This window comes from Pinus tabuliformis, chromosome 4_2, assembly GCF_031772625.1.
Source record: "Pinus tabuliformis cultivar Carrire ecotype Pingquan chromosome 4_2, CPIR1, whole genome shotgun sequence".
Taxonomy (NCBI): Eukaryota; Viridiplantae; Streptophyta; class Pinopsida; order Pinales; family Pinaceae; genus Pinus; species Pinus tabuliformis.
The window spans coordinates 603,573,603-603,597,839 of record NC_142304.1 but is presented as its reverse complement, the minus strand read 5'-3'; the positions used below and the strand labels follow the sequence as shown (position 1 = coordinate 603,597,839).

The 24,237-nt window shown below is 36.3% G+C and overlaps 1 protein-coding gene across 3 annotated transcripts; it reads right to left on the bottom strand.

Annotated features, from left to right (window-relative positions):
* Positions 1–64: 64 nt before the first annotated feature.
* Positions 65–15,536, bottom strand: LOC149170734 (uncharacterized). 3 transcript variants are annotated; one of them, XM_089424008.1, is made up of 10 exons: positions 15,259–15,536; positions 6,153–6,252; positions 5,924–5,994; positions 4,673–4,949; positions 3,317–4,230; positions 2,562–2,735; positions 2,353–2,469; positions 1,256–1,438; positions 1,128–1,174; positions 65–916 (listed from the first exon to the last, which is right to left on the bottom strand). In XM_089424008.1, exons 3-10 carry the CDS (start codon positions 5,969–5,971, stop codon positions 301–303), a joined length of 2,376 nt encoding a protein of 791 aa, XP_089280134.1. In that variant the 5' UTR covers positions 5,972–5,994; positions 6,153–6,252; positions 15,259–15,536; the 3' UTR covers positions 65–300. The 3 variants fall into 3 exon arrangements, with proteins under 3 accessions (XP_089280134.1, XP_089280133.1, XP_089280135.1); XM_089424007.1 differs by lacking the exon at positions 6,153–6,252 and having other exon boundaries at positions 15,259–15,535; XM_089424009.1 differs by lacking the exon at positions 6,153–6,252 and having other exon boundaries at positions 1,256–1,435; positions 15,259–15,534.
* Positions 15,537–24,237: the final 8,701 nt, after the last annotated feature.

Sequence of the window (24,237 nt, the reverse complement as noted above, 5' to 3'; positions counted from 1 at the left end):
TCCAGCGAATGCACTTGCAGAGATGAAATTTAATAAGCTGTGCATTTCTGTACATATGCAAAAATTGCCACTAAACAGGAAACATGAGATATAAAACAGTAGTACATAAAATACTATCCTTCGCCAAATGTACTTACAAAGATATGAAATTCTATAACCTGTGCAGTTCTGTATATACAAAAATTGGATACTAAATAGTTAAAGACGTCTTTGAGCATCTAAGACGTAACACAATAGTTGTACTATTTTAGGATGCATAAAATGCAAACTGCCACTATGGTAGAAAATATAGCTAAACATCTAACTTTGCTTGGCTTTCACTGAGCTTGATGGAGGACTGCCAGATACCGATTTCCTGAATTCTTCGTCAAACGCATCTAACATCTGCCACCCATCATCGGAGCCTGTCTTCACATACTGTTGCTTCTCTGCTTCTACAGGATAGTTTGAGATTTGGGGACTTGCACCCTGGCATTCTGTATCTGTTTCAGCCATACATCTTTCCACTCCACTTGTGAGGTAATCCATTTCATCATTATTAATACGTAATAAAGGGAAACCTGTGCAAGGGACAAACTCTGCTAATCTAGCAGAACTTGTAGTAGGAATTAGGTTGGCAACATTATCAATGGACTGATACAGACTGCTACGCAGAGACTGTGCATCTTGTGAATCAAGGCTGCAACTTCGCATGCTGAACTTTGACATATTGATATCATCATTCCCACCATGTGTCCTTAAAGAAAAAGATCCAAAAGTATGATCACTGGAAGCTGTCCAATGCCCATCCATGTTCTGACATCTGGGAGGTGCAGCCAGGTTTATATTCAAAAATCCATTTGCAAATTTAGTTATACCTCCATCCATCTGTTCTTTTAACACTTTGACATCTTCAGATAGAACAGATACTTCCCCTCTACAAAAATCAGCAGAACCATCTTAATCAAAACCATTATAGACACAAGTTTGTCTATTAGAAATAATAAAGTACGCCTAAACTGGATTGACAAAGAACCACAGCACCATAACTTCAGCACACCAACGTGCAAGAGAAAATGAAAACACAGGCAGCAGAAATACTCTAAAGAATAACAAAACTTAAAAGCGTTGATGAAAAAATCACTTACTGCAATGCATCGACCATGTGGCCACAATCAATTAGGGACTCCCTTAACTGCACCACACACATCCAGATTAGTGAAAAACAGATGCAAAAATTGCGTTAGAATTTGAAACCACTAAAGGTGCCACACACCTTGGTGTTAGTTTCTGCTTCTTGCTCAAGTTCCCTAGAATCCTGTGCTACTTTAGCCATCAGGGCTTCTTCCATGGAAAGCACCTTTCTGGCATTTTCTTCCTTCCTCATTTTCTCCTCCTCAGCCGCTTCTCTCTCTTTTCTTGCAGCACCAATTCTTGCTTGCAGATTTTCCTGAATCTGCTGTTTTGTATCTCTGTTAGCATATCAGAAAACTTGGAACATACTTGGAAGCATTAGATTAAATGCAATAAACATGTTTATGTTAACTGAGATTCTAAACTTATAAATCAAAAGCAGACCTAACGACGCTATTTGCCTATAGATACGATGGACATGTACTTTTACCATGTGCAAAACTTAAGTTCTATAAAACCCACTCCAAAAAATTGCAGAGAGTATCAAGCAGAAATCAAAATCATTTTACCAATAGGTGGTTTTTTTCTATTTGAAAACATAAATTAATTTTCACTGTACACTGTCTTGAAGGATTCATTTTAAGCTTAGAATACAAGTTTGCCTGATCATACATGTTGCAGGGCTGGAATTAGAGTAACCATCGAGGCCTACTTTTCCTAGTTGGGTTTAACTTAGGTTTTTGGGTTCTAGACAAAGATCATAGCAGATTTTAACAGGCTTTAGCCCACAAAGGAACGAACATTTTTGGCCTTTCTATATGGCTTAATTTTTTATTATACATTTATAGGCACGCACAGATCCAGGACAGCTACGCATGAGGCAGAATTATAATTTCTCATAAAATTCTTTGGAAAAACAGAATGATGGAAATCACGACCAGCAATTGCTAGGTTACCAAATATAATCAATGCCCGAGTCAAAAATTTCTTTGAGGTGACAAAATGGGGTGTCTTCTCGCAGCTAAGCTACCAGCAATGTGAAATGCATCCAAACTTTTCTAGGCATATGGTAGAACAATTTATCAAGCAAAGTTGAGAACCTTTTCAAATGCATGAGCGGCACACACAACCCATCTCGCTAAAGGGGCTTATATTTGAGAGAAGAAAGAAATTTGAAAATTGTATCAAATTAACAAAATCTAAAAAAAGAAAGCAATGTACATATGGTAGGGTTGGCACCTCGTCAATCATACTAAATGCTTTATCTTTGTCAGCTGACAGTTGTGCCAGACGAGATCGAAGTTCTCGTGCTTCTGTGGCTAGAATTGCTCTCTCTCCATACACCTCTCCCGCATGCTGTGAATTCATAAAAAACAATTATCAAACCATGGTCATTAAAGTGCTTACTTAAGTGGAAAAGGTTTGACAACTAGAAACATGTGAACCACCATATCATTGGTTTCTTTTGCACGTGACAGCATTTTCCTCAACTCCACGACCTTGGACAAAATGTCCACACCACCTTTTGCTGCCTCTTCCTTAGCACGTTGAGCTGCAGCCTCTTCACGGTCTGCTTCTGCCCTCAAGGAGCGAATTAATTCCATAGCTTCCACCAGCATTTCCTGTATCAAGCACCATTGTTCCGCTATGATTCCTTATTAATGCTTATGCAGCCAGTAATTAATTTGAAATATTCAGTCACAATATGAACAAGACATAAACAGAAAAATGGATAGGTTATAGGTCAACAGTTCTATTTATGTTTCAATGTGTTGTTCACAGTGTTCTAAATGTCAGAACCAGTGGTGAACCAGCCAATTCACAACAGAAAAGTTCAAGGCCTAGTTTCATGCTTGAGACATTGAACCTACTGAAATGACCAGTTGATAACACACTGGTTGTCCATCAACGTGTGGTCATATTTGGAAGGTCAGGACATCTAAAGGTCAAAAAATAAAAGAGCCTTTTCACTATCTGCGCTTGATTTTCTGCCATTTTTACGTGAAGCTGCACAATGATTTATAGTTTACTCGTAAAGCGAGGAAAGGAAATTCCTCACATACTTAGAAAGGGTATAGAAAGTGGAATAGTTTACAATAGATGTGCACTGGTTTATGTTTAGTGAAAGGGAAGTCAGCAAGGGTATAGAGTACAATAGTTTACAATATATAGTCAAGTCAATCACCAGCAAAAGATTGCATACCTTCTCTTTCTTAGCCTCAGAAACAAAACCTTCCAGTGTATCAACAGTTACAATCTGGCTGGAGCTGGAAGTCCGACTGCAAGAAAGTGACTCATGTTCAACAAAACCTTCCAGTGTATCAATATTTACGATTTCACTGGAGCTGGAAGCCTGACTGCACGAAAGTGAACCATCTTCAACACTGATAAATGAGCCTGTATCTAGCTCCACATTCAGGGTATTGTCATTTTTGAACCCACCCGAGCCAACAGAATCATGAGTTATCAAAATAAGAGGAAGACTGTCCATACTTTCTTTATAGAAGGACTCAGCTGTATTAAGAGATTTGATTAGTCCCTCGACAACTGAAAAGTTCAGTTGGGACTCACTTGTCCTTACCACCACTTCTTCAGTGCATTGATTTGCTTCTTCATAACTGCTAACATTTGTGGCATCAGTACAAGGAGGTTGTTCTATTGGAGTATCTGAAACAAATGTACTACTAGCTGCAGAGTTTATTGCCACTAAGTTAACCTCAGTACTTTTTGAATCGCTGCCACATTTGTCAACATTGACATCTTCAAGGATGTTCCCATCCTCAAACTGTATTAAAGATTTTTCATTGCAAGACAGCTGGTCACCTTTAATTTCACCCATATCATCCAAATGAGGACTGAATCCTTTGTTTTCAATTCTAGTTTGAGATTGACTAGAGTTGAACTGACTTGATGAACCAGAGGTTTGGTTGGTGTTTTCGTCACAGGACTGATTAGGTAGATGTGAAAACATTGACGCAAGAAAAGCACTCTTTTCCATGCTATCAATAGTTTCCTGGTCAGTCAAAGAATTAACTGACAATAAAGAGCTCGCATGTTCTTCATTAATTTTAGTTTGCATTAGATGAGCAACAATGCGTTCACTATCTGATCTTCTATCTGCACAGTAAAAATCAAAATAAGCCTAATGTGACTAAATAAACCTCCCTACATAGTACAAATATCATTCACAGTCAGAGAATAAAGCATGCAAGACTATTGAAAATAAAACCCACTTTTGCAGTAGTATCACGTCAAACATTTCTTAAATGCAAAGACAAAACAGAAAATGAATGTCAGCATATATATATATATATAAAACAAGAGACAGCACAGGAGCAACAATTAGAATACAGATCATTGTTAGTAAACAAATTAAGTTCATAAAGAACAAAATCAGTGCAACTAAGTAGTGAAGATATCATCTAAAAGCATTTAATATACAGTATCATGAAAAACAAAAAACCAGTGCCAACCTGTCAATATAATTTCATCATACACCTCTGACCATCTAAAAACATATAAGAGACAATATCATGAAAAACAGAAAACCAGTCCCAACCTGTCAATATGATTTCATCAGACACCTCAGACGCATCATCATCAGATATAGAGCCGCAAACAGATAAATGAGATGAAATTGGTGCCAATTGCTCAGAACCTGAATGATAGTCATGCTCAGTAATTGGACCATCCACAATTCCACGCTCACTATCAAGTTCCGCATCAGCTATTTGGTCATTTTGGTTAGGAACCACCTCATTAAGGATAAATTCCACAGCTGAATCAACATCATTGCGGTGCTCCAGGGCAACTGCCTTGATAATACGTTCATCAACCTACAAACACACATGAAAGCATTAAACGTCAACATTCAAAATACACAAGAAAGATATAGATTCTGTTTGAATAAGATAAGGAAAGATTTTCCAGTGCACCATGAATAAGCAAGCCGTCAATTACTGTTTGGATTTTTAATCAGAAAATGTAGGAACTGGAAAGAATGTGGCTTATATTAGAAAAAATAAATGAAAAAGATGATCTTTATCAGAGGCCTCAAAAAGGTATTACTATGCAAAAGAACATATATCCTTTTGAAACTAGACAATGGGTGCATATTAGATGCTAGGAATTTAGAATAGTCCACACATAGAATGGCATGCTCCAGATCCATATTGCCGTCAATGAAGCTACACAGAATAAAATATCCCAGGAGAAAAACTGCAACTAAAATGGAAAAGAGAAGGAATATGCTATTGCAAGGAACCACAAGACATGTAGAATCACTTTGTGACAACCAAAAAAGGAGATGATGACAAAGAAGTGAAAATGTGAAAAACTGGGCATGCAACAAAAAAGCTCTACGCCGCCTAGCAAGACTTGGAAAGTACTACCATCAAACTCTTCTGCAGAATATAATATCAAATTTTTGTGCATAAGCAAGTCATCTTTTTTCTTCTGTGCAGAGAACATCACTTATGAGCCTAGAACCCTAGATCTCAGAATTGAGGTTTTACAGGGAATGAAAGGGGCAACTCCTATGCATAGGATTGTGATTTGGAGCTTATCCATATGATTCATTTATATACTTTACACTGCCACACACACAGAAAAAATCTTTATCTCCAGAGGTAAAGTTTAAGCTTTTCTTGATGAAAGCAATTATAAACAAATTGGCATGCTTATAAACAAATAACATTGACTTTATTTCTCAGCACCATGCCTATAGGGAGGCTCATTGCCAAATCGTGTTAAATTGACATTGATAGCAGACTGCAGTATTTAACAAATTACAAGAAAGTTTTAGACTTACCTGTGGGAAAACTTCACGAAGAGAGATGAAAGATGCCTTCCAATCCATCACTCCTCCTGAATGTACTCTTGCTGTAACAACATATAAATCCATTACCTTTTAACAATATATTCCATTTCTCTGATTAGAATGGATAAACAATCCGTGCATTCAAAAGTATGGCATGCCTGTATATTCTTGGAACAAAATAACTAAAATTGATAAATATCATTTAGAATTGGGTTCGTACCTATGGACTATTAAAGATATCCTAGTTCAAAACATGTACTATTGTGGTCCAGTTTACATTAAGCCCATACATATGAGATCCAGGATACTGTATTCCTCATCTTCCATGCATAAATTCCAATCAACACACTGTCAAGCTTCGAGATTTACCGAGCTGTCAAACTGAATAATTCAAAAAGTCCAATGTGCTTTTCCACACTGGACAATCCCACACCCATCATTATAAAAACTACAGTCCCTGATATGTTGACATTAATGAGAAAGAAAAGATACAACCATGCAAGAGCTACTATGACGTATCCATCTGAATTTGAACATGCTTAGGATGCATTAGCAAACAATATAACTTATATCAAGTAGCAAATTATGTGGACCAAGCATTCAATGCCTGATTTCAGATAAGGAATGAAGAATATCAAATATTAGAAATGGATAAACATGCATACAGGGCTGAAACAGAAATCAAATCCCACTAAGCGGTCAAGTGATTTGATAGCAATTAAGTTATTTGATCCCAAACGAAAATGACACCATGCCAGTGCAGTAAAAGAATTATTTGACTGCTTTTCTCACAATTCAAGGTTGGTCAATATTTGAATTGAAATTCCTTGTGGGTTTTTCATATTATGTTTAGAGTTGCTTCTTTTTAAATCTCAATGTATAAAATTTAAGTATTACTCATTTCATGAAAATGAATTATTTGTCATTTTTCAAATAATGTCAGTTAGACTTGGTATTTGGCCCAAACTGCCTTATATTTAGCATAATGTTGCTATAGATCTCGCTTGTTTGGCTCTTGGCATGGTGTGTAAAGCAGAAAAGTTGTTAGTTTTCACAAAACCTGGAATACTTGACATTTACATGTTCTGCTAAGGACAAAAATCTTTAGCAGCTACTTGAATTGCAAGTCCATCCATTAACCTATGGAGCACAAAACTTCAACATGAACTCTTGCTACCTTAAAAAATATATGTACAACTGTGATTTTTGCAGAAAAAGTACAGCACTAAAAAGCTTTTGCACTGAAAGGGTTATTGCAAGTCCCACGGTATCACCCACATAGTTGTAAAATATGTAATATGCTATGTTGCACTGGTTTTGGGGATGGGAGAACAGGGGGGACGAGGGAACACGTCCCCAAAACGGCTAGAGCACACCCCCAAATTTTCAGGGGACGACAGGTTGGGGACAATATATATATATATATATATATATATATATATATATATATATATTAACATTTGTATCAAGCTTGTAAGTATAACAAGCTATAGTTTATAGTATTATGCACAACCCTTACACTCGCCAATTAAAATCTCAAACAATTTAAAAAAGGGTTGAGTGATATTCCATTATTGGCCACCAGACATGAGCTTTAGCTTTAGGAAACTTAACTGTAACTACTTTCAATTTGTAATGAGGTCCATGAACAATATATCAAAGAGAACTGTCTTTATAGCAGCTTTTTCTCCTCATATATCTTGTTAACGCTGACTATGTTAAACATAAAAGGCATTCCCTTTTCAATAGGTTTTGCAAATTTTTAACAGTTGTGTTGAAAACCACTTTAAAACACTTTGGTTTTTTAAAGATAGTTAATCCTTCTAGTCGGCCTCATGGAGACAATTCGACCACATCGAAACACTATATATAAGCTAGACACTCGGCCTATTGGGATGTGAGAGATCACCATTCAATCTGCAATCTTCTAATGAAAAACAAAGTACAAAGAGAAGTCTTTAAGTTGAAAAGAAGATATAGATCTTTATCTAGAAAAGAGCCAAATTTCTATATTATTCTGCCACACATGTGAAGAGGCTATTACAGGAACAAGCTATTGAAGGACGTGAATCCCTGGAGCAGGAAAGAGACCAAAAATCTTTGAAGCTGATAGAAGACCAAAATCTTTGTGTTTCCCTATCACATGTGTTACCTTGAAAATAATTGCAGGGACCAAAGATGATAGATCAAATTGCAGAAGCTACAGGAAAGAAGTGACGAAATTCTTGATGCCTACTTCAGTTAATGGCTGACTTGGTGGATGGAGGAAGTCTATGTCTCTGGTAAAAAAGGTCAAGTTTCTCTCATTTTGTTTTGAATCTACTAGTGGAAGTGTTTGACTGGGTTTTCCCCTTCATAGGGGTTTTGCCATGGCTGAGTGCCTACATCTTGTGTTATTTTCTTGTGTTTGTGAACTTCATTTGTTTGGAAATTATCTTGATGATCAAGGAACATAATAATATCAAAAATAAGTAATATGACCTCACAAGAAATTATCAAAGTAAGAGGACTCTAGTTATTAGAAGACCTAATCAAGCTGCCCTAGATTTCTCAACATGGTATTAGAGCTAAGGACAATGGAACAAGGCAGCTAATAGATCACTTGTATGGAAAAGGAAAGGGGTTTTAAGTCAAACCTTGAAGACCGAGATACTTAAGAGAAGAACAAATTTTAAATTACTCAAGTCTAGGCTTGTTTATGAATCAATACCTCAGTAATTAGGCCGCAAGCCTAAGCCAGAAAACCGAAATAGTAAAGGGAGCCAAAAAGCACAATATTGAAAATCAAAGGAACCAAGCAACAAGCCTAAACAAGGTTGAATCTCTCAAGAAGAAGAGCAAGTGTCTGGGCATACATCTAAAGGGTTTGAAATTTCCACTAAAATCTGAGTTCTGTGCATCGATTTTTTAGATCATCTCAGAAGTCCAAACTTTGTGAAGGTCTTTACGCAATTATAAGGAGATCAAATTTACATAAGTGAGGTGTCTTTGTGGCCAGCAAAGGAGTTTTAGGAACCATACAAAATCATTCTCAAGCCCTAGTAAAGAAAAGGACTAGATCTATTGTTGAAATAGAGAAAGGGAAGATTTCTATTTTGAAGATCTATTTAGATCCACCTTGAAGCCACAGTCATCCTTTGAAGGAGCCAAGTTTCTAGGAAAGAAGGATGAAGACCTGTGCACCTATATATATAGAAAGGATGAATCCCTATCAGAGATATTGAAGCTGACCTTGAAAGGTGAAGAGAATTTCTACTTTGACAAACATATCGGATTTAATTGACAAGTTGATGGAGACCTAGTCAAAGCGTCACATTCAAAATTTTATATCAACCCTTATCAAGGACCTGTAGCAGCTCACTAAGTTGTAACACACCAAGGAAGTGTCCAAACAGCATCTACTGAAAGAAGTATCCAAACCCTTTCTTAAGGAAGGCTGCAGGCATATCAGTGGTCTAGATCTATTCTGTGACCAGCTTGATACAAGCCTATTATAAGAAGTCTATTAAAGAGGAACCTAATCCACAATCCTTGTCTCAAGAAGATGCTACAATTGGTCCAATGATGACATTGACTTCAACATGGCAAATGAAACATCAATCCTTCAAGACAGAGGTCTGTATAACACACTCAACTGTTACAATTCTAGCATGAAAAAGTTATAGGGTTCAGCTGCTTCTAGGGTTTGCAAGTTTTATTTTATGATAAAGATTGAACATATGAAAAAACCTTACCCTTATATTCTAACTCATGATATACCCGAGACTTATAGGTATTTGACAATTCTTTATGAAAAGAAATATTGAACGTTGTTTTGACATAAAGCCCTAGAACTAATTAAGGGTTCATACTCAAAATTCCTTGAGATTCATTCAAGGTAATGAAAAACCTAGATAGTCACTGTGCTATTGTACAAGGTGATGAAAACCTTAGATAGTTACTATGCTATTGTACTTGTATATTTTAGATATGCTTGTCAATAAAGACTGCAAGGATATATTGAAGGAAGCAAAAGTTGGATCCTTGGGCACAAACTGACCCATATGGTAATAGACCATGCTAAAAGGGAGTCCTTCAATAAGGAAACCCTACAAGGTTTGTAAAAAGAGCAACTCAAGGTACGTTCAAAGTTCACATGATTTATAGCTAGTCTTCCTCACATAAAAAGGTACAATTATTTTTGGAATTTACTATACATTACTAACTCTCTCATGTCCAAGTTTTTGAATCATAAGGATTCTTGTTTGGGTGATTAATCTTTAGATTAAATCTACCCTTGTCATATTATCTCTTACCATTTGTTCTTGTTGATAAAACCCTATCCTTTAGGGTTCTCTGTAAAACCCTAACCTTTCAATGCTTAGGGTATGCTAATAATGAAACCCTAGTCTTCTTAAGGTTTGTTGATAAAGTCGAGAACATATAATGATATCCTACTCTGTTGATGTTTATGATTTTAATAATGTTCTAATGAAACCCTAGCCTTTGAGGGTTTGTCAATGATATCTAGGTTATTTGATTGAAACCCTAGCTTGGTAAAAAAATTGTTAAATGACTAACATTAAAGTTTTGATGTTTGAATCTAGGGTTCACTACAAAAATCTAGTAGTGATTTGTATCAAAATTCTAGGGCATGATAATGGAACCCTAGATGTAAAATGTTTTAGTTGTTTAGTATCTGTAACAAAACCCTACCTAAGGTTGTTGTAAGAAGGTTAATGCATGAGGAATAACTTTTGTTGATTGTAAACCTAACTAGATTTAGGTTTTGGATATCTAAAGTTTAATTGATTTAATAAAGTTGACTCCATGCTCTTGTACATACATATTTGTGCTTGGTTATACTTGTTGTTGAAGGCTTGCAAGTACATAGCCTTCAAGATGGTGAAGACGCTTACCTCATTTTTTATAATAATTTGATGATGATATTAAGCATGATGGAAAGAGGGAGGTATGAGAACCTCAATGACATTAAAGTTTACATTAAATTTCAATAGATGACCTTGTTTCCATGTGAAGGAATAATGAAGTTTTGAAAGGTCTAAATTCTCCAATGAATTGTTGATGCAAAAGGAATGTGTGACTAGAAGAATAAGATAGTTGATGGACTTGTCCCCAAGTGACTTGGATAAAGGAAAGTGTATATCTCCCTAATTGAGAGGGGGCTTGAAAAAAATGAATGACTTGATGAAAAGGCCATGAGGATGTTTGAAATAGGAAAATAGTTGAAGCACTACTGACGGTTATTCATGATTGATAAAGTTGTGAACAAGGCTTGGATGTTTTTGGAAGAAAGTGTTGAGTCTGAGTTTGGTGTTGTTGTAGAAGAAGAAAGCTCCTAACGAAGATGTATTTAATATTATGATGACCTAAGCAACATCAAGGCTTGGATGTTTTTGGAAGAAAGTGTTGAGGCGGAGTTTGGTGTTGTAGTAGAAGAAGAAAGCTCCTAACGAAGATGTGTTTAATATTATGATGACTTAAGCAGCATCAGTATATTTGAGAAACCTCGAAGATATATATACATATATATATATTAAAAATGTATTAGTAATTGGGGTTGTGATCACACAGGATCTCTCCATAAAGAAAGTTGAATATTGTTGGAAGCATGCTTGGACTAGTGGATATATCTGATTTAGTTTATGGGGAGAGATGAAGCTTCTTGGGCCGACAATACGCTTGCGAGAACAACTGGCCAACCTGTGATGATACCTAGATCCTGAAGTAGGGAGGGTAGCGTTGGTCTTGGAGCTTTGACCTTGGGTGCATGCCTAGATCCCTAGGTTGGTGTTAGAGCTAAGGCTTGATGGTACCTATAGTGGCTAAAGCTTGGAACACACCTTAGTCCCACTTGACTAGATACCTTGATCAAGCATCTAATCTGTAGCACTGCGTGTGTCGTGACTCTTCGTGGAACATATCAATGTGAGATCATCCTTGTACCTATGTATATATGTAATTATGAATACCTCCCTAGTTAAGAGTGTTGAAGAATGTAACTAGTGTCGATCTTCATAATTGTATTTGTCAAAAGAAAGAAAGAAATTTTTATTGTTAAAAGAAATTAACTTATTAAAGCATGGGTTTCATGCGTAGGTCAATGGTTAATAGGTCAAACCTCTATTAGAAGCTTCTAGGATTATGTCTTCAGTCATTGTCATTATTATTTTATTCTAGGCCCCTTTTGGGATCTTTGTGTCAAGAAAGAAAAATCATTTTTTATACATATTCTCCTCCTCCACCAAGTTGGCTTCTTAATCCTTCTAGTTGGCCTCTAAAAAAGTGGCAAGTCGGCCTCATGGAGACAATTCGACCACATGGGAAGACTATATATAAGCTAGACACTCTACCTACTGGGATGTGAAGGTTCACAATTTGATCTGCAACGTTCTAATGAAAAACGAAGTCTGAAGAGAAGTCTTTAGTATTTACGTTGAAAAGAAGAGAAAGATCTCCATCTAGAAAAGAGCTGAATTTCTTTATTATTCTGCCACACATGTGAAGAGGCTATTATAGACAGAGCTATTGAAGAACGAGAAACCCCAAAGCAGGAAAGAGACTGAAAATCTCTGATAGAAGACTGAAATCTTGGTGTTTTCCTGTCACACATGTTACCTTGAAAATAATTGCAAGAACCAAAGATGATAGATCAAATTGCAGAAGCCACGGGAAAGAAGTGATGAAATTCTTGATGAGTACTTCAGTTAAGGGCTAACTTGGTGGATGGAGGAAGTCTCAGTGTCTGGTCAAAAAGGCAAGTTTCTCTCAATTTGTTTTGAATCTACTAGTGGAAGTGTTTGATTGGGTTTTCCCCTTCATAGGGGGCTTTGCCCTGGATGAGTGCCTACATCTTGTGTTTGTGATCTTGATGATAAAGGAACATAATAATATCAAAGCACAGTAATATGACCTCACAAGAAATTGTCAAAGTAAAAGAGATCAAGTTATTAGAAGACCTAATCAAGCTGCCTTAGATTTCTCAACAGATGGTGGAAGCACCAAACTTGAATGACACCTTGAAACCCAGGTACAATATGTAAAAGTTGCGATATCCAAAAACTGAGAGAGAACAAGAAAAATAACCACAAGGATTAGGCTTTTAAAACATTGTATTCTCTGTTTTCTTGAAATGGAGGTTGTTTCTTGTAATTTTACCATTGAAAATACAATATCCAAATCACCAGAAATCCAAATTGAAACCCATCATACAAAACCCATGTTTTGAGCTGCAATTTGTACAAAAAAAATTAGATTCAATGCATTCGAAAAATAATGAAATAGGAAAAAGGATCATATTGTTCAATCATCAATGTCCATAATTGTCAAAAATGACGCTATATGCTTAATTTATCCTTGAAACCTTCCAAAAACATCCCTCAAAATCTGACCAGAAAACCCATTAAATCTGCCAAAAACATCCATGAAATTTGTCCAGAACATCCCTGAAATCTGTCTAGAATGTTTTGGGGACAGCCAGCAAGTCCCCGAGTCCCTCATGAAGTTCTCAGTAGTCTGGGGACGTTTCCTAAGGGTCCAAAAGTCCCCAGAACAGGGGAACGCAGGATACATGAGTGTTTGTGGGGGGGACAAGTCCCCGTGCAACATAGGTAATATGTATTATTTTTATATTGTATGTGCATTGTAAAATATAAAAATATTTATTTTAACTATCTCTAGCATGCTAAGGACAAAAATATTTAGAAGCTACTTGAATTGCAAGTCCATTCATTAACCTACGAAACACAACTTCAACATGAACTCTTGCTAGCTTCAAAAATATATTTACAATTGCATTTTTTGCACAAAAAGTACAGCACTAAAAAACTTTTACCAAATTACCATGGTTTTTGCAAGTCCTGCACTATTATCAGCATAGTTGTACATCGCAGAGATTGTTCTCATATTCTTGTGAGCCTAGTATTTCGTAATTACTGTCTAAAATTATAGGATGAAAAAGGCAGCCTAAAAATCAACAGTCAAAAAACCAACCTCAATAGGCATATATATCTGATTCCGATTAGGCTAGATAAAATTCCAATGTTAAAACAATTTATGCATTGAACAAAAGCGTGCTGACCATGAAGACTGTGACAGAGCATGATTCCATGGATGAGAATGACTGCATGAGACAATGAATCATTCAATTTTTTGGATAGTGAAGATAAAAGTGCGGTTTGATCATGGATGGATAGTAGCTACGAGTCATAACATTTTTCCTTTGAAATTCTGCAATGCTCTCCACTTACAGAAAACTGTGAAACCCTGATTTTAACTCTTTGCTAGTGGAATACAACCAGACAATAAGGCTAGATCAGTGAAAAAATTGTGAAGACGCCGCATTGGCATCATCAAAACCACTCCAAAGATCAAAGAAATGTGTAATGGGTGCATCATAAGATGGGAGCGACAAGGTCATTTAGGTACTCAACTAATTGGGCATTCCTAGTTCCAGATAACACATTCAAAGTCAAACCCTTCCTCGTCCCAGAACTGTGATGACCCTGCCATCTGGCCCGATAACTGCTTTCTGCTTTTTCACAAATTATAATGTCTAGAATTATAAAATACGATTTCAATTTGTTTATCAAAGGCGTCTAATCAATCAAGTCTGTCACTGTATCTCCCCCCCTCTCGTACACAGGAAAATATTATATATACCCATACCGAGTTAGCCCGTCTATTCTTCATACAACAATTGTCATTTTCGATAGAAAGCATGCTAACCATCGAGACTGTCAGACAACTTACATTCAAAGAGAGAGATAGACCCAGTTTGGTAAACACGAGATCTCAATCACCTACAGGGCTCACTGTCAGGGTTTGATTTCGTTTAATTTTCAATCCACCGAGGAAATTCAAGAAAAAAAACACCACTGCCCAACGACATGTACAAATACAGAAACAATGAGCATAGCACGTTATCCTATTAGAGCATAAAGGCCACAAAAACCCTAAACTTACAAGAAAGAGATAACTCAACGATTTAAAAACCCAAATTCAGCTAGACCTGGCCGCTAAAAGCCCTAGACCAAGGGTTTCCAGATCGCAATCGAAAACTATGCATAGAATTTCACCATCCAAATCCAATGAATTACGAAGTTCCCAACAAAAACAGATCAAAATCCATGATCAACAGTCCATAAAATCAGTCATACTTCACCGCTCAAAACCCTGACTCGAGAACTTACACTTTCAAAAGCAAAATAACGCACAATTCACAGATTCACCAACCAAATTTCACGAAATTCAACCATTCCAGAACAGATCCAACGACATATCAAAATCTGAACTAAAGTGAACATGGTAAGAAGAAGAAAACTTACAGAATAGCTGGGGTTTATTAAAAGAACGAGAGACAGCCTAGCAGGAACAAACAATGTGCATATATCGACTATAGGCGTCCAATCCGTCTGAAACATGAGGCTTCACGTTAGCAAATGACAAAAAAAACCAGCGTTCTTCATGCTCCAATTGAGCATTTGGATGGTGAGTAAAGACAGTCCACATTTATCGTGTACTTATATTTTTCCATTTTTCCTACCACCGTCAATAGATAAATCGACGGTAGATAAATACCCTAGTGTTTATCTTTGAATTCTTGACAATCAAAAGTTTCCTCCGTGGAAGCCGCATGCCTTCAAGAGAGGGCAACCTGACATTAGATCGGGATGGTGGATATTGTTTATTTTAGGGTTTATTATTGTTATTGGATAATGTGTCATGATTGTGATTTATTTTGGACATGCTCCCTAATTTAGTTATTTTTTGGCATTTTTATTTTTTTATTTTAAAGAGTGAGAAAAATCTAGATTTTAAGTAACTTAATTTAATATTAATCGGTTTTTTTGTTTTTTTCGAAGGTGGCAAAACCTATCAAACTCAGGTGTCAAACAACAGTGAGGACAGCCATCTCTGGCTGCTATCCGCAAATGTCGGTTTGACTCATCACTGTTATCAAGGAAAACCAACCTGTAATAACCCGCTGGTGGTCCGTAAGGGAGCAGGCTTTCACTCCTGCCAGATGCCTCTGGGTCTTGGGCCGTTAACCTGTTTCCTTACGTCGAGGAAGACGAGCTCTTAGCCAAGCAGAAGCAGTTTTGGGTAAAAACTTAATAATTTAGATATTATTAAAAGTATTAACAAAAATGTGTAATTTAAATATGAGATGTTTTTTATTTTTTTTCCAAATATGGCGATATGAAAAAATTATGAATCTAAATTGTTTAAAATGTTTTTCGATTGTGCCAATAGATTTGGCGTCCTTTGGCTATGGTTTTGCATAAGAAACTATATAAAGTTTGATTAAAAAACTATATAAAGTTCGATTAAAAAACTATATAAAGTTCGATTGTAAAAGTGGATATATTTGGAGTAACTTAATCAATAAAGGTTTTTTTTTCTTAATTTCATATATATATATAAAATTTAAAAGTCAACTAGGTTTATTCGGGAGGAATGTGGCATAAACACGCTCAATTACTCAGAAAGAATCATATTTATTATTATTAAAGATAGAAGATGATTACAAATTGAGGGAGGCCCCTGGCTTTATACCGCCCTGGGTGCCTCTTGGTGAATGGGCATGATCTTTGATCATGCCCTTTGCCTAATAACTACTTAACTAACTAATTTTTATATAACATTGCCTTCCTCCTAGAAAATGCTTTGTCCTCAAAGCATACGTAACGACGGATGTTGTTGACGAAATGCTTCAGTCTCCCAAGAAGCTTCTTCTTCTGGTAAGTCCTTCCACTTGATCAAGTATTCCTTGATTACACGAGATCGAAGCTTCTTTTCTCTGGTGGATATGATTACTTTTGGTTCTAAAATGACCCTTCTTTCATCATCTAAAGATGGAATCGTTGTTTGTGCTAATTGATGGTCGTCCAATGCCCTTTTAAGGCAGGGTATATGGAAGACATTGTGAACGGCTTTTATCCGGAAGGCTTAAACTATATGCAACTTGGCTAATCTTTTTGTTGATCTGGTATGGTCCATAGAACTTCAGTGCCAATTTATTTTTTCCTTTTTGTTTCAAGGACAACTGCTTGTATGGATGGAGCTTGACAAATACCCATTCTCCAACTTCAAATTCTCTTTCAGTTCTGTTTCGGTCAGCTTGTTGCTTCATATGGTTTCTTGCATTATTTAAATTTTCTTTTAGGATTTGGACGATTTTTTGGGTTTCTTCTAGTTGGTTTTTAACAGCTGGTAGATTTATCTGGACGATAGTGAGATCCTTCCATTTTGGAGGTTCTTACCCATACAAAGCCTGGAATGGAGTCATTTTTGCTGACGTATGATAAGTAGAATTATACCACCATTTAGCGAGATGCAACCACTAAGCCCACTTATTTTGTTTTTATGTAGCGTAACAACGTAGGTAGCCTTCCAAACATTTATTGACAACCTCCGTTTGTCCATTTGTTTGAGGGTGGTAAGCACTACTAATATTTAGGTAGGTTCCTATATGGTTGAACAACTCTTTCCAAAAGTTACCCTTAAATTGGCATCTTTATCACTCACAATGACTTTCAGAAAACCGTGTAATTTATAAATATTTTTGTAGAATATCTCAGCGATTTGTTTAGCTCAGTTTGATTTCTTCATTGCAATAAAGTGAGCATATTTGGTGAGTTTGTTGACTACTATGAAAATCTTATCCTTGCCTTCAGATACAGGTAATCCCTCAATAAAGTCCATTGATATTTCTTCCCATTTCTAATTCGAAATGTTTAAGGGATGAAGTAATCCAAAGTGTCATAATATTTTCACTTTTATTTCTTTGACATGTGTCACATTCCGCTACATACTTCTGAATATCACGACTCATCCCATTCCAAAAGAATGATTGATGTGCATTGCAGTAAGTTTTAAAGAATCCTACATGTTCGGCTGGTGGTGAATCATGTGACTCCTTAAGTATCTTGGATTTAAACTTGGAGTTTGAATTCAGATAGATTCTTCCTTTGTACCATAGAATTTCATTCTTCCATTCAAATTTTGAGTTGTCTAGAAGGTTATTGATTATCGCAATTATTTCTGGATCCTTAGCATACTCACTTCGAATCTCATTAAGCCATTCAGGAACAACAACCGAGACTGCAAGTAGTGTTGGTTCTTCGTCTTTCCTAGACAGGGCATCTGCTACTACATTGTCTTTTCCCCTTTTATGTAGTATCTCCATGTCAAAGGTGGCAATTTTTTCAATCCATTTTTGTTGTTCTTCAGAAAGTGTTTTTTGTTGAAGGAGGTGTTGGAGACTATTATGGTCTATTCGAATGGAGAACTTACTTCCCAAAAGATATTGTCTCCACTTAGCCAGTGTGTGCATAATAGCAAGCATTTCCTTGTTGTATGTGGACTTAAGATGTTCTCTTTTATTGAGCTTCCTACTTTCAAAAGCTATTGGATGCCCTTCTTGCATTAACACTACACCTATAACGAATCTGGAAGCATCACACTCGATGATAAATGGTTTAGAGAAATTTGGAGTTGCCAATACCGGGGCATTAGACATAACTTCTTTCAGTTCTTCAAAACGCCTTCCTACTTCCTTATTCCATTGAAATGAATTCTTCTTTAAAAGGTTTGTTAGAGGTGTAGTTATATGTGCATAGTTTTTAATAAATCTTCGGTAATATCCAGTCAATCCTAAGAACCCTCTTAGCTTGGATATATTAACTGGTTTGGTCCATTCCTTTATAGTTTTGATTTTATTAGGGTCCACTTTTACTCCTTCATGGGATATAATGTGTCTGAGATATTCTACTTCTTCCTTTCCAAAGGTGCATTTAGATTTCTTGGCGTAGAACTAATGATCTTTCAGTAGTTTAAGAACTTTATCCAGATGTTGTAGGTGCTCCTTCTAAGTTTTATTGTAAATTAAAATATCATCAAAGAATATTAATACAAACTTCCTAAGATATGGACAGAATAACTCGTTCATAGTGGCTTGGAATGTTGTTGGTGCATTGGTTAACCCAAAGGGCATCACCTTAAATTCATAATGACCTTCATCTGTTTGAAATGTCGTTTTTGGTATGTCTTCCAACCTGATTCTGATTTGTTAATAGCCTGACCTTAAGTCCAATTTTGAGAAGTATTTTGTGCCATGTAGTTCATCCAACATTTCGTCGATAAAGGGAATTGTGAATTTGTTTTTAATCGTTATTTTGTTTAATCCTCTATAATCAATGCATAGCCTGAATGATCTGTCCTTCTTCCTTGCCAATACCACTGGAGCAGCATACGGACTCTTACTTTTCGATATGATCCCACATTTTAAAAGGTCTTGGATTAATCTCTCAATTTTAGTCTTTTGGTGATGTGGATATCGATATGGTTTGATGTTGACAGGGTCTGATCCTGCTTTGACTTCTATTGTATGCTCAATTTCCCTGTTAGGAGGCATTTTCATGGGCAGGTCTTGGAATACCTTTCCATGCTTCTGAATTAGCTCTTGTAATTATGGTGACTCTTTGTTGATCATACTTGCAGATAACATTTCTAACTAGTGACATTGTACTACATAAGTTGGTGCTCCTTTCTGAATCGTCTTCATCATCTAGGATGATGACATGATTTGATTCTCTGGTGCTTGGAATCCGTATAACTTGTACCTTTGCCCTTCCCAGTTAAAGTTTATGAACTGCTCTTGATGGTTGCAGAGTAAGTGCCTAGGGTTCATAACCATTGGATACCTAAGACCACATCTACTCCTCCTAATGGTAAAATGAAGAACGGGGATTCTAAATTAAAGCCTTGAATCTGCAATTTGACCTTCTGGCATTTCCCTACCTTTTCAATCTTCTTATAGTCAGCTACCATCACCTTCATGTTGGGTAAGGGAAATGAGATATTTTTTAGTCTCTTTGCCACGGTTGCATTCTAAAAAATTGTGGGTGCTACCTGATTCGATGAGAACCACTACGTTGTTCTTCTTTATATGTCCTTTTAATTTAGAGTCTAGGGTTGTGATATACCTGTTGTTGAAAATAGCAACAAGAAATGCTAAAAATAGAATTGCTAAAAATAGCACTGCTATAAATAGTAGTTCAACCTTGATCTTTGCAACAATGGATGGAAAAATGGAAGTGCTAAAAATAGCATTCTATATATAGCATTTCGGGATACCTTCCTATTTTAGTCAGTCCCTAAACTAAAATAGTGAAGTAAAATTCGAATTTGATCTTAGCAGTTGTTTGTAAATTAATTAATTAATTCATCTTGAGTTAATTAGTTGGATAAAATCAAACATGAAGTCTATGTGGGGACATGCAACAGTTTCTCCATTAATTGAGGAATTTATCCATCAGTTAAATAGATAAGGATGAGTTGTAATATTGAGTTGTAATTAGCTGACTTAGTTAACTGAGTCAAGCCCAGTTAGATTAATTCAAACAGTTCGTTGAATTAATGTAAGTTCAGTTAGTTAATGCTTGCATGCATGTAACTACTGCACTTCACATAACTAAGTATTCTCTCATAAATAACTCATGCATGTCAGTTCAGACAGAGACCCGATTGAGATTAGATGGAGGGGTAGTGTACTATCAGTTGCTAGAATATTCCATTGTGAATATTCCTTGCATGCAGAAGGAATTCTTTCCTTGAGGATTGCGTAGTTACTTCTTCAGGTTTAGTGAGTGTGATGAGGTCAATTCACACATGTGACATCATTGGACCCCAAGAAAAATTGTGCAAGGAAATAGGAGGCTTGGAGGGCTTAAGGAGGACATATACTATGTCTATTTAGTTGGTGAGTTGTATTGTTTTGATTGCAGAGAGAGCAAGATAGCTTGAGAGCTGATTCTTTTTGTAACTTGAACAAGATTTCCACTTGTATGATAATACAGAGTTGAGGTTTTAGGCTGAGGCTTTCCCTGGGATATTTCTTCTGTGTTATGTGTGATTGATTTCTCATTCTCAGTTATATGTGTTCTCTTGATCTTGCTCAATTCAATTAAGCTTCCGCAAAGTGTTGTAGAAGTAGATCTTGTATTGTGTTTTAGTATATTGCATAATATGTTGATCTACAGTGGGAATTTCTACACCTGTCATAGCTGATAGTGACACTTGCAGAACGCTTTCATCATCTAATTTTGGATGGAATTCTGGGGCATCTTCTACTCCTTCTATGTCTAATTCATCATTGTTTGAATCATTAATTGATTCACAGTTATATAGGTTCTTTGTTTCATTTCCTTTATCACACCTATGTTTAGGGTCCCACTTCTCTCCACAATGTTTGCATTTTCCTTCTTTTATCCTTTGCATTTCCACATTATATTTTTTGCCTTCACGAAGATGTGGTGGTACGTATCTTATATTATCCGTATTCACAGACTTGGGCATTCTTCGTCTCGAATATACTTTTTCTAGTTTTGACCATAGTATTTGTTCAAATTTCTTTTCAACATCTTTTACTTTTTGTCTTGCTACTTCTATTGACGTAACGTCATGAAGCTCAAGTTATACTCATAGATGAGTTTTATGTCTAGATATGTATGATTGAATTAGACGAAATTTTGCTAACCTAGGTACTTGTGTTGCTAAGGTCTCCCATTCTCGAGTGTACTCATCCACATTTCCTTTTTGTCGCAATCTGATGAGTGTTGAAAAGAACTCTTCTTCCTTCACACCTTGGAATCTTTTAAAGAATGCATCCTTAAATTTTCTCCAACTGATGGCGATTGTCGTCTTCTTCCACCACATATACCAATTATATGCTTCACCTTCCATTTTCATGGAAACGTGTCTAATCTTTTCATCATCATTGTCAATATCGCGAATCTCGAAATATTCTTCTACTTTATTCAGCCACGCAACGCTGCATTTTTCGTTACCATCGAATTTGGGTAGCTCGATTTTTGCTCTTCGTTGATACGTTGCTAACGGTGGAGCGAAAAGAGGGTATTGATTGGTGAATGTATTCCAGAGCTTCTTATTTGAAAAAGTCGCATTACTATTTCCTTGGTGGTGTGTGGATGATTTTTTAGGAGACTCCTCTTTTTCATGAGAATCCGCTGAATTTGTTGAATCTGATGAATTGTGTTGTTGATTACATCCATCATCTTGGAGTAGTTGTTTGGGTGTAAGCTTCATCCTTTCACACAATGTGTTCAGCAACGTCATTGTCTGATTATATTTATTTCAGATTCGATATAATTTTGCCCGAGCTGTTGTTCTATTCGATTTGTTGAATCCTGTAGCTTCTTGATATCATCGGAATGTCCGATAACCTCAATCTCGAGATCAACTAATTTTTGGTTGAAATCATCGGAGTGGCTAGTAATCCTATTCTCCAGATCAATCATTTTTTTGCTGAAATCGATCATCGTCATCAACGACATTGAACGGGTTTGTGGGGGTGTATATTTTTCCGCCAACTTTAAGTTCCTTTCTTAACCTGAACTAATTATTTTTTCTATATATATATCTCTATATATATATATATATATATATATATATATATATATATATATATATATATTATATAAAGTTTTATAACTTTATACTATATAGTTATTAATGCATGATGTGCTGGACGGACAATAGGGACGCGACAGAAAGGCAATCAATAGATGGCGGAGAAGAACACATGTAGACGGTGGTGAATATGGGGGCGGTGAGAGATAGGGAGACAAGGCGGAATAGGATGTGATAGAGGATGAGGCGAACAGAGGACAAGGACGAGTGTGGAGCGATATACGTAGTGGAGAAGGATGGTAGATACGGACAGGGCTGCGGCTATGGACAGGGGCTGCAGATAGTAAGTGCGTGATCATGGACAACAATGTCGTTTGAGGTTGGACACGGACAAAGTGGCGTGGAGGAACTTTTGCATAGCATCTTGCTGGAGAAACAAACGCCTCTGATACTAGATGGCACAAACACGCTCAATTACTCAGAAAGAATCATATTTATTATTATTAAAGATAGAAGAGTATTACAAATTGAGGGAGGCCCATGGCTTTATACCGCCTTGGGTCCCTCTTGGTGAATGGGCATGATCTTTGATCATGCCCTTTGCCTAAAAACTACTTAACTAACTAATTTTATATAACAGAATGATTGGGATTCTCCCTACCCAAGTTCAATTCCCGCAAATGACATGATGAACTTTGATGTAATGGACCAAAATATGTCTATTCATCCTCCTATGGAATATATAGATATGTATGTCTCAAAATATATATAACTTAGAAAAAAAATAGATAATTCAATAAATGTATTTTTTCAATTAAGATAAAGTTTTATTTTCATTCTTTTTATATTTCAATACTTAAATTATTTTAAAAGATATGAATTGAAAAGAGATAAATTTAAATTTTTAGTGGAATTTTTGTTTAATTAAATAATGGATATTCTATTGCCTCACAAAATCATGTTAACTAAGTACATCAGTCTTTTAGCCATCATAAACATGTTTTCTAGCAGGTGGTCTCAATATTCCTAGTGAGGAGCCAAATATTTTTGACCACCTACCTATAGAATAATTGTTCCAAAATTCTAACAACATTAACAACTTTAGCATAATTACAGTATCTACTGTCAAATTACAAAGCACGGGACTATAAGTAGGCATATCAAAAGTTAAGAGTCTGATGAGGTGACCGGTGTTGGATCGTTAGCACTGGGTCTTGGTGAACCTGAGATAGCAGAAATACACAAAATGTGGTGCTCAATATGATCCAACCTAGCATCCATTCGTTCAAGACATACCCATTGGCTTCGCTAAACTTGTTTAACATCTTCAAGGCTTGCAAAGATATTGTATCTTTCTTCTTATTTTTCTGTTAAGACTCTTCTAAGCAAGGTTTTCATCTGCCAGTATAGTGATATAGCATTAAAATATTATTTTTTCCTTCCCCTGATATGACCTAGGGTCAAATATCCGTTGTCCAACTTCGTCCATGATCTCAAAGTTCGAGAATGTATGCCTTTCTCTAGCTGACAGGGTTTCCAATTAACAAATTTCATTATGGGTATCCAGGGGGACAACCAAATTAAAAGTTGCAACAGCCTCTTGAGCTTGCTATTGGCTCGGTTTCGACCCCGGGGGACTGTAGCCTCCTCCGCCCCTCCCAGTGACTTCTCATCTGTTGATGTTTCATATTGTTAGACAAGCTTATCCTCTTAATTATAGCACAGAATTGGACAGGTAGTGATGATTACAATCAAGACCTTCATTAGAAGTAGGATGGTGAAGCCCAAGAGGGACAAGACCTGACTCCAAAAAATGAGAAACTAACAACAAGAAATAAGGTGAGACTGGGAAATGTAGGGATAGGAAATTG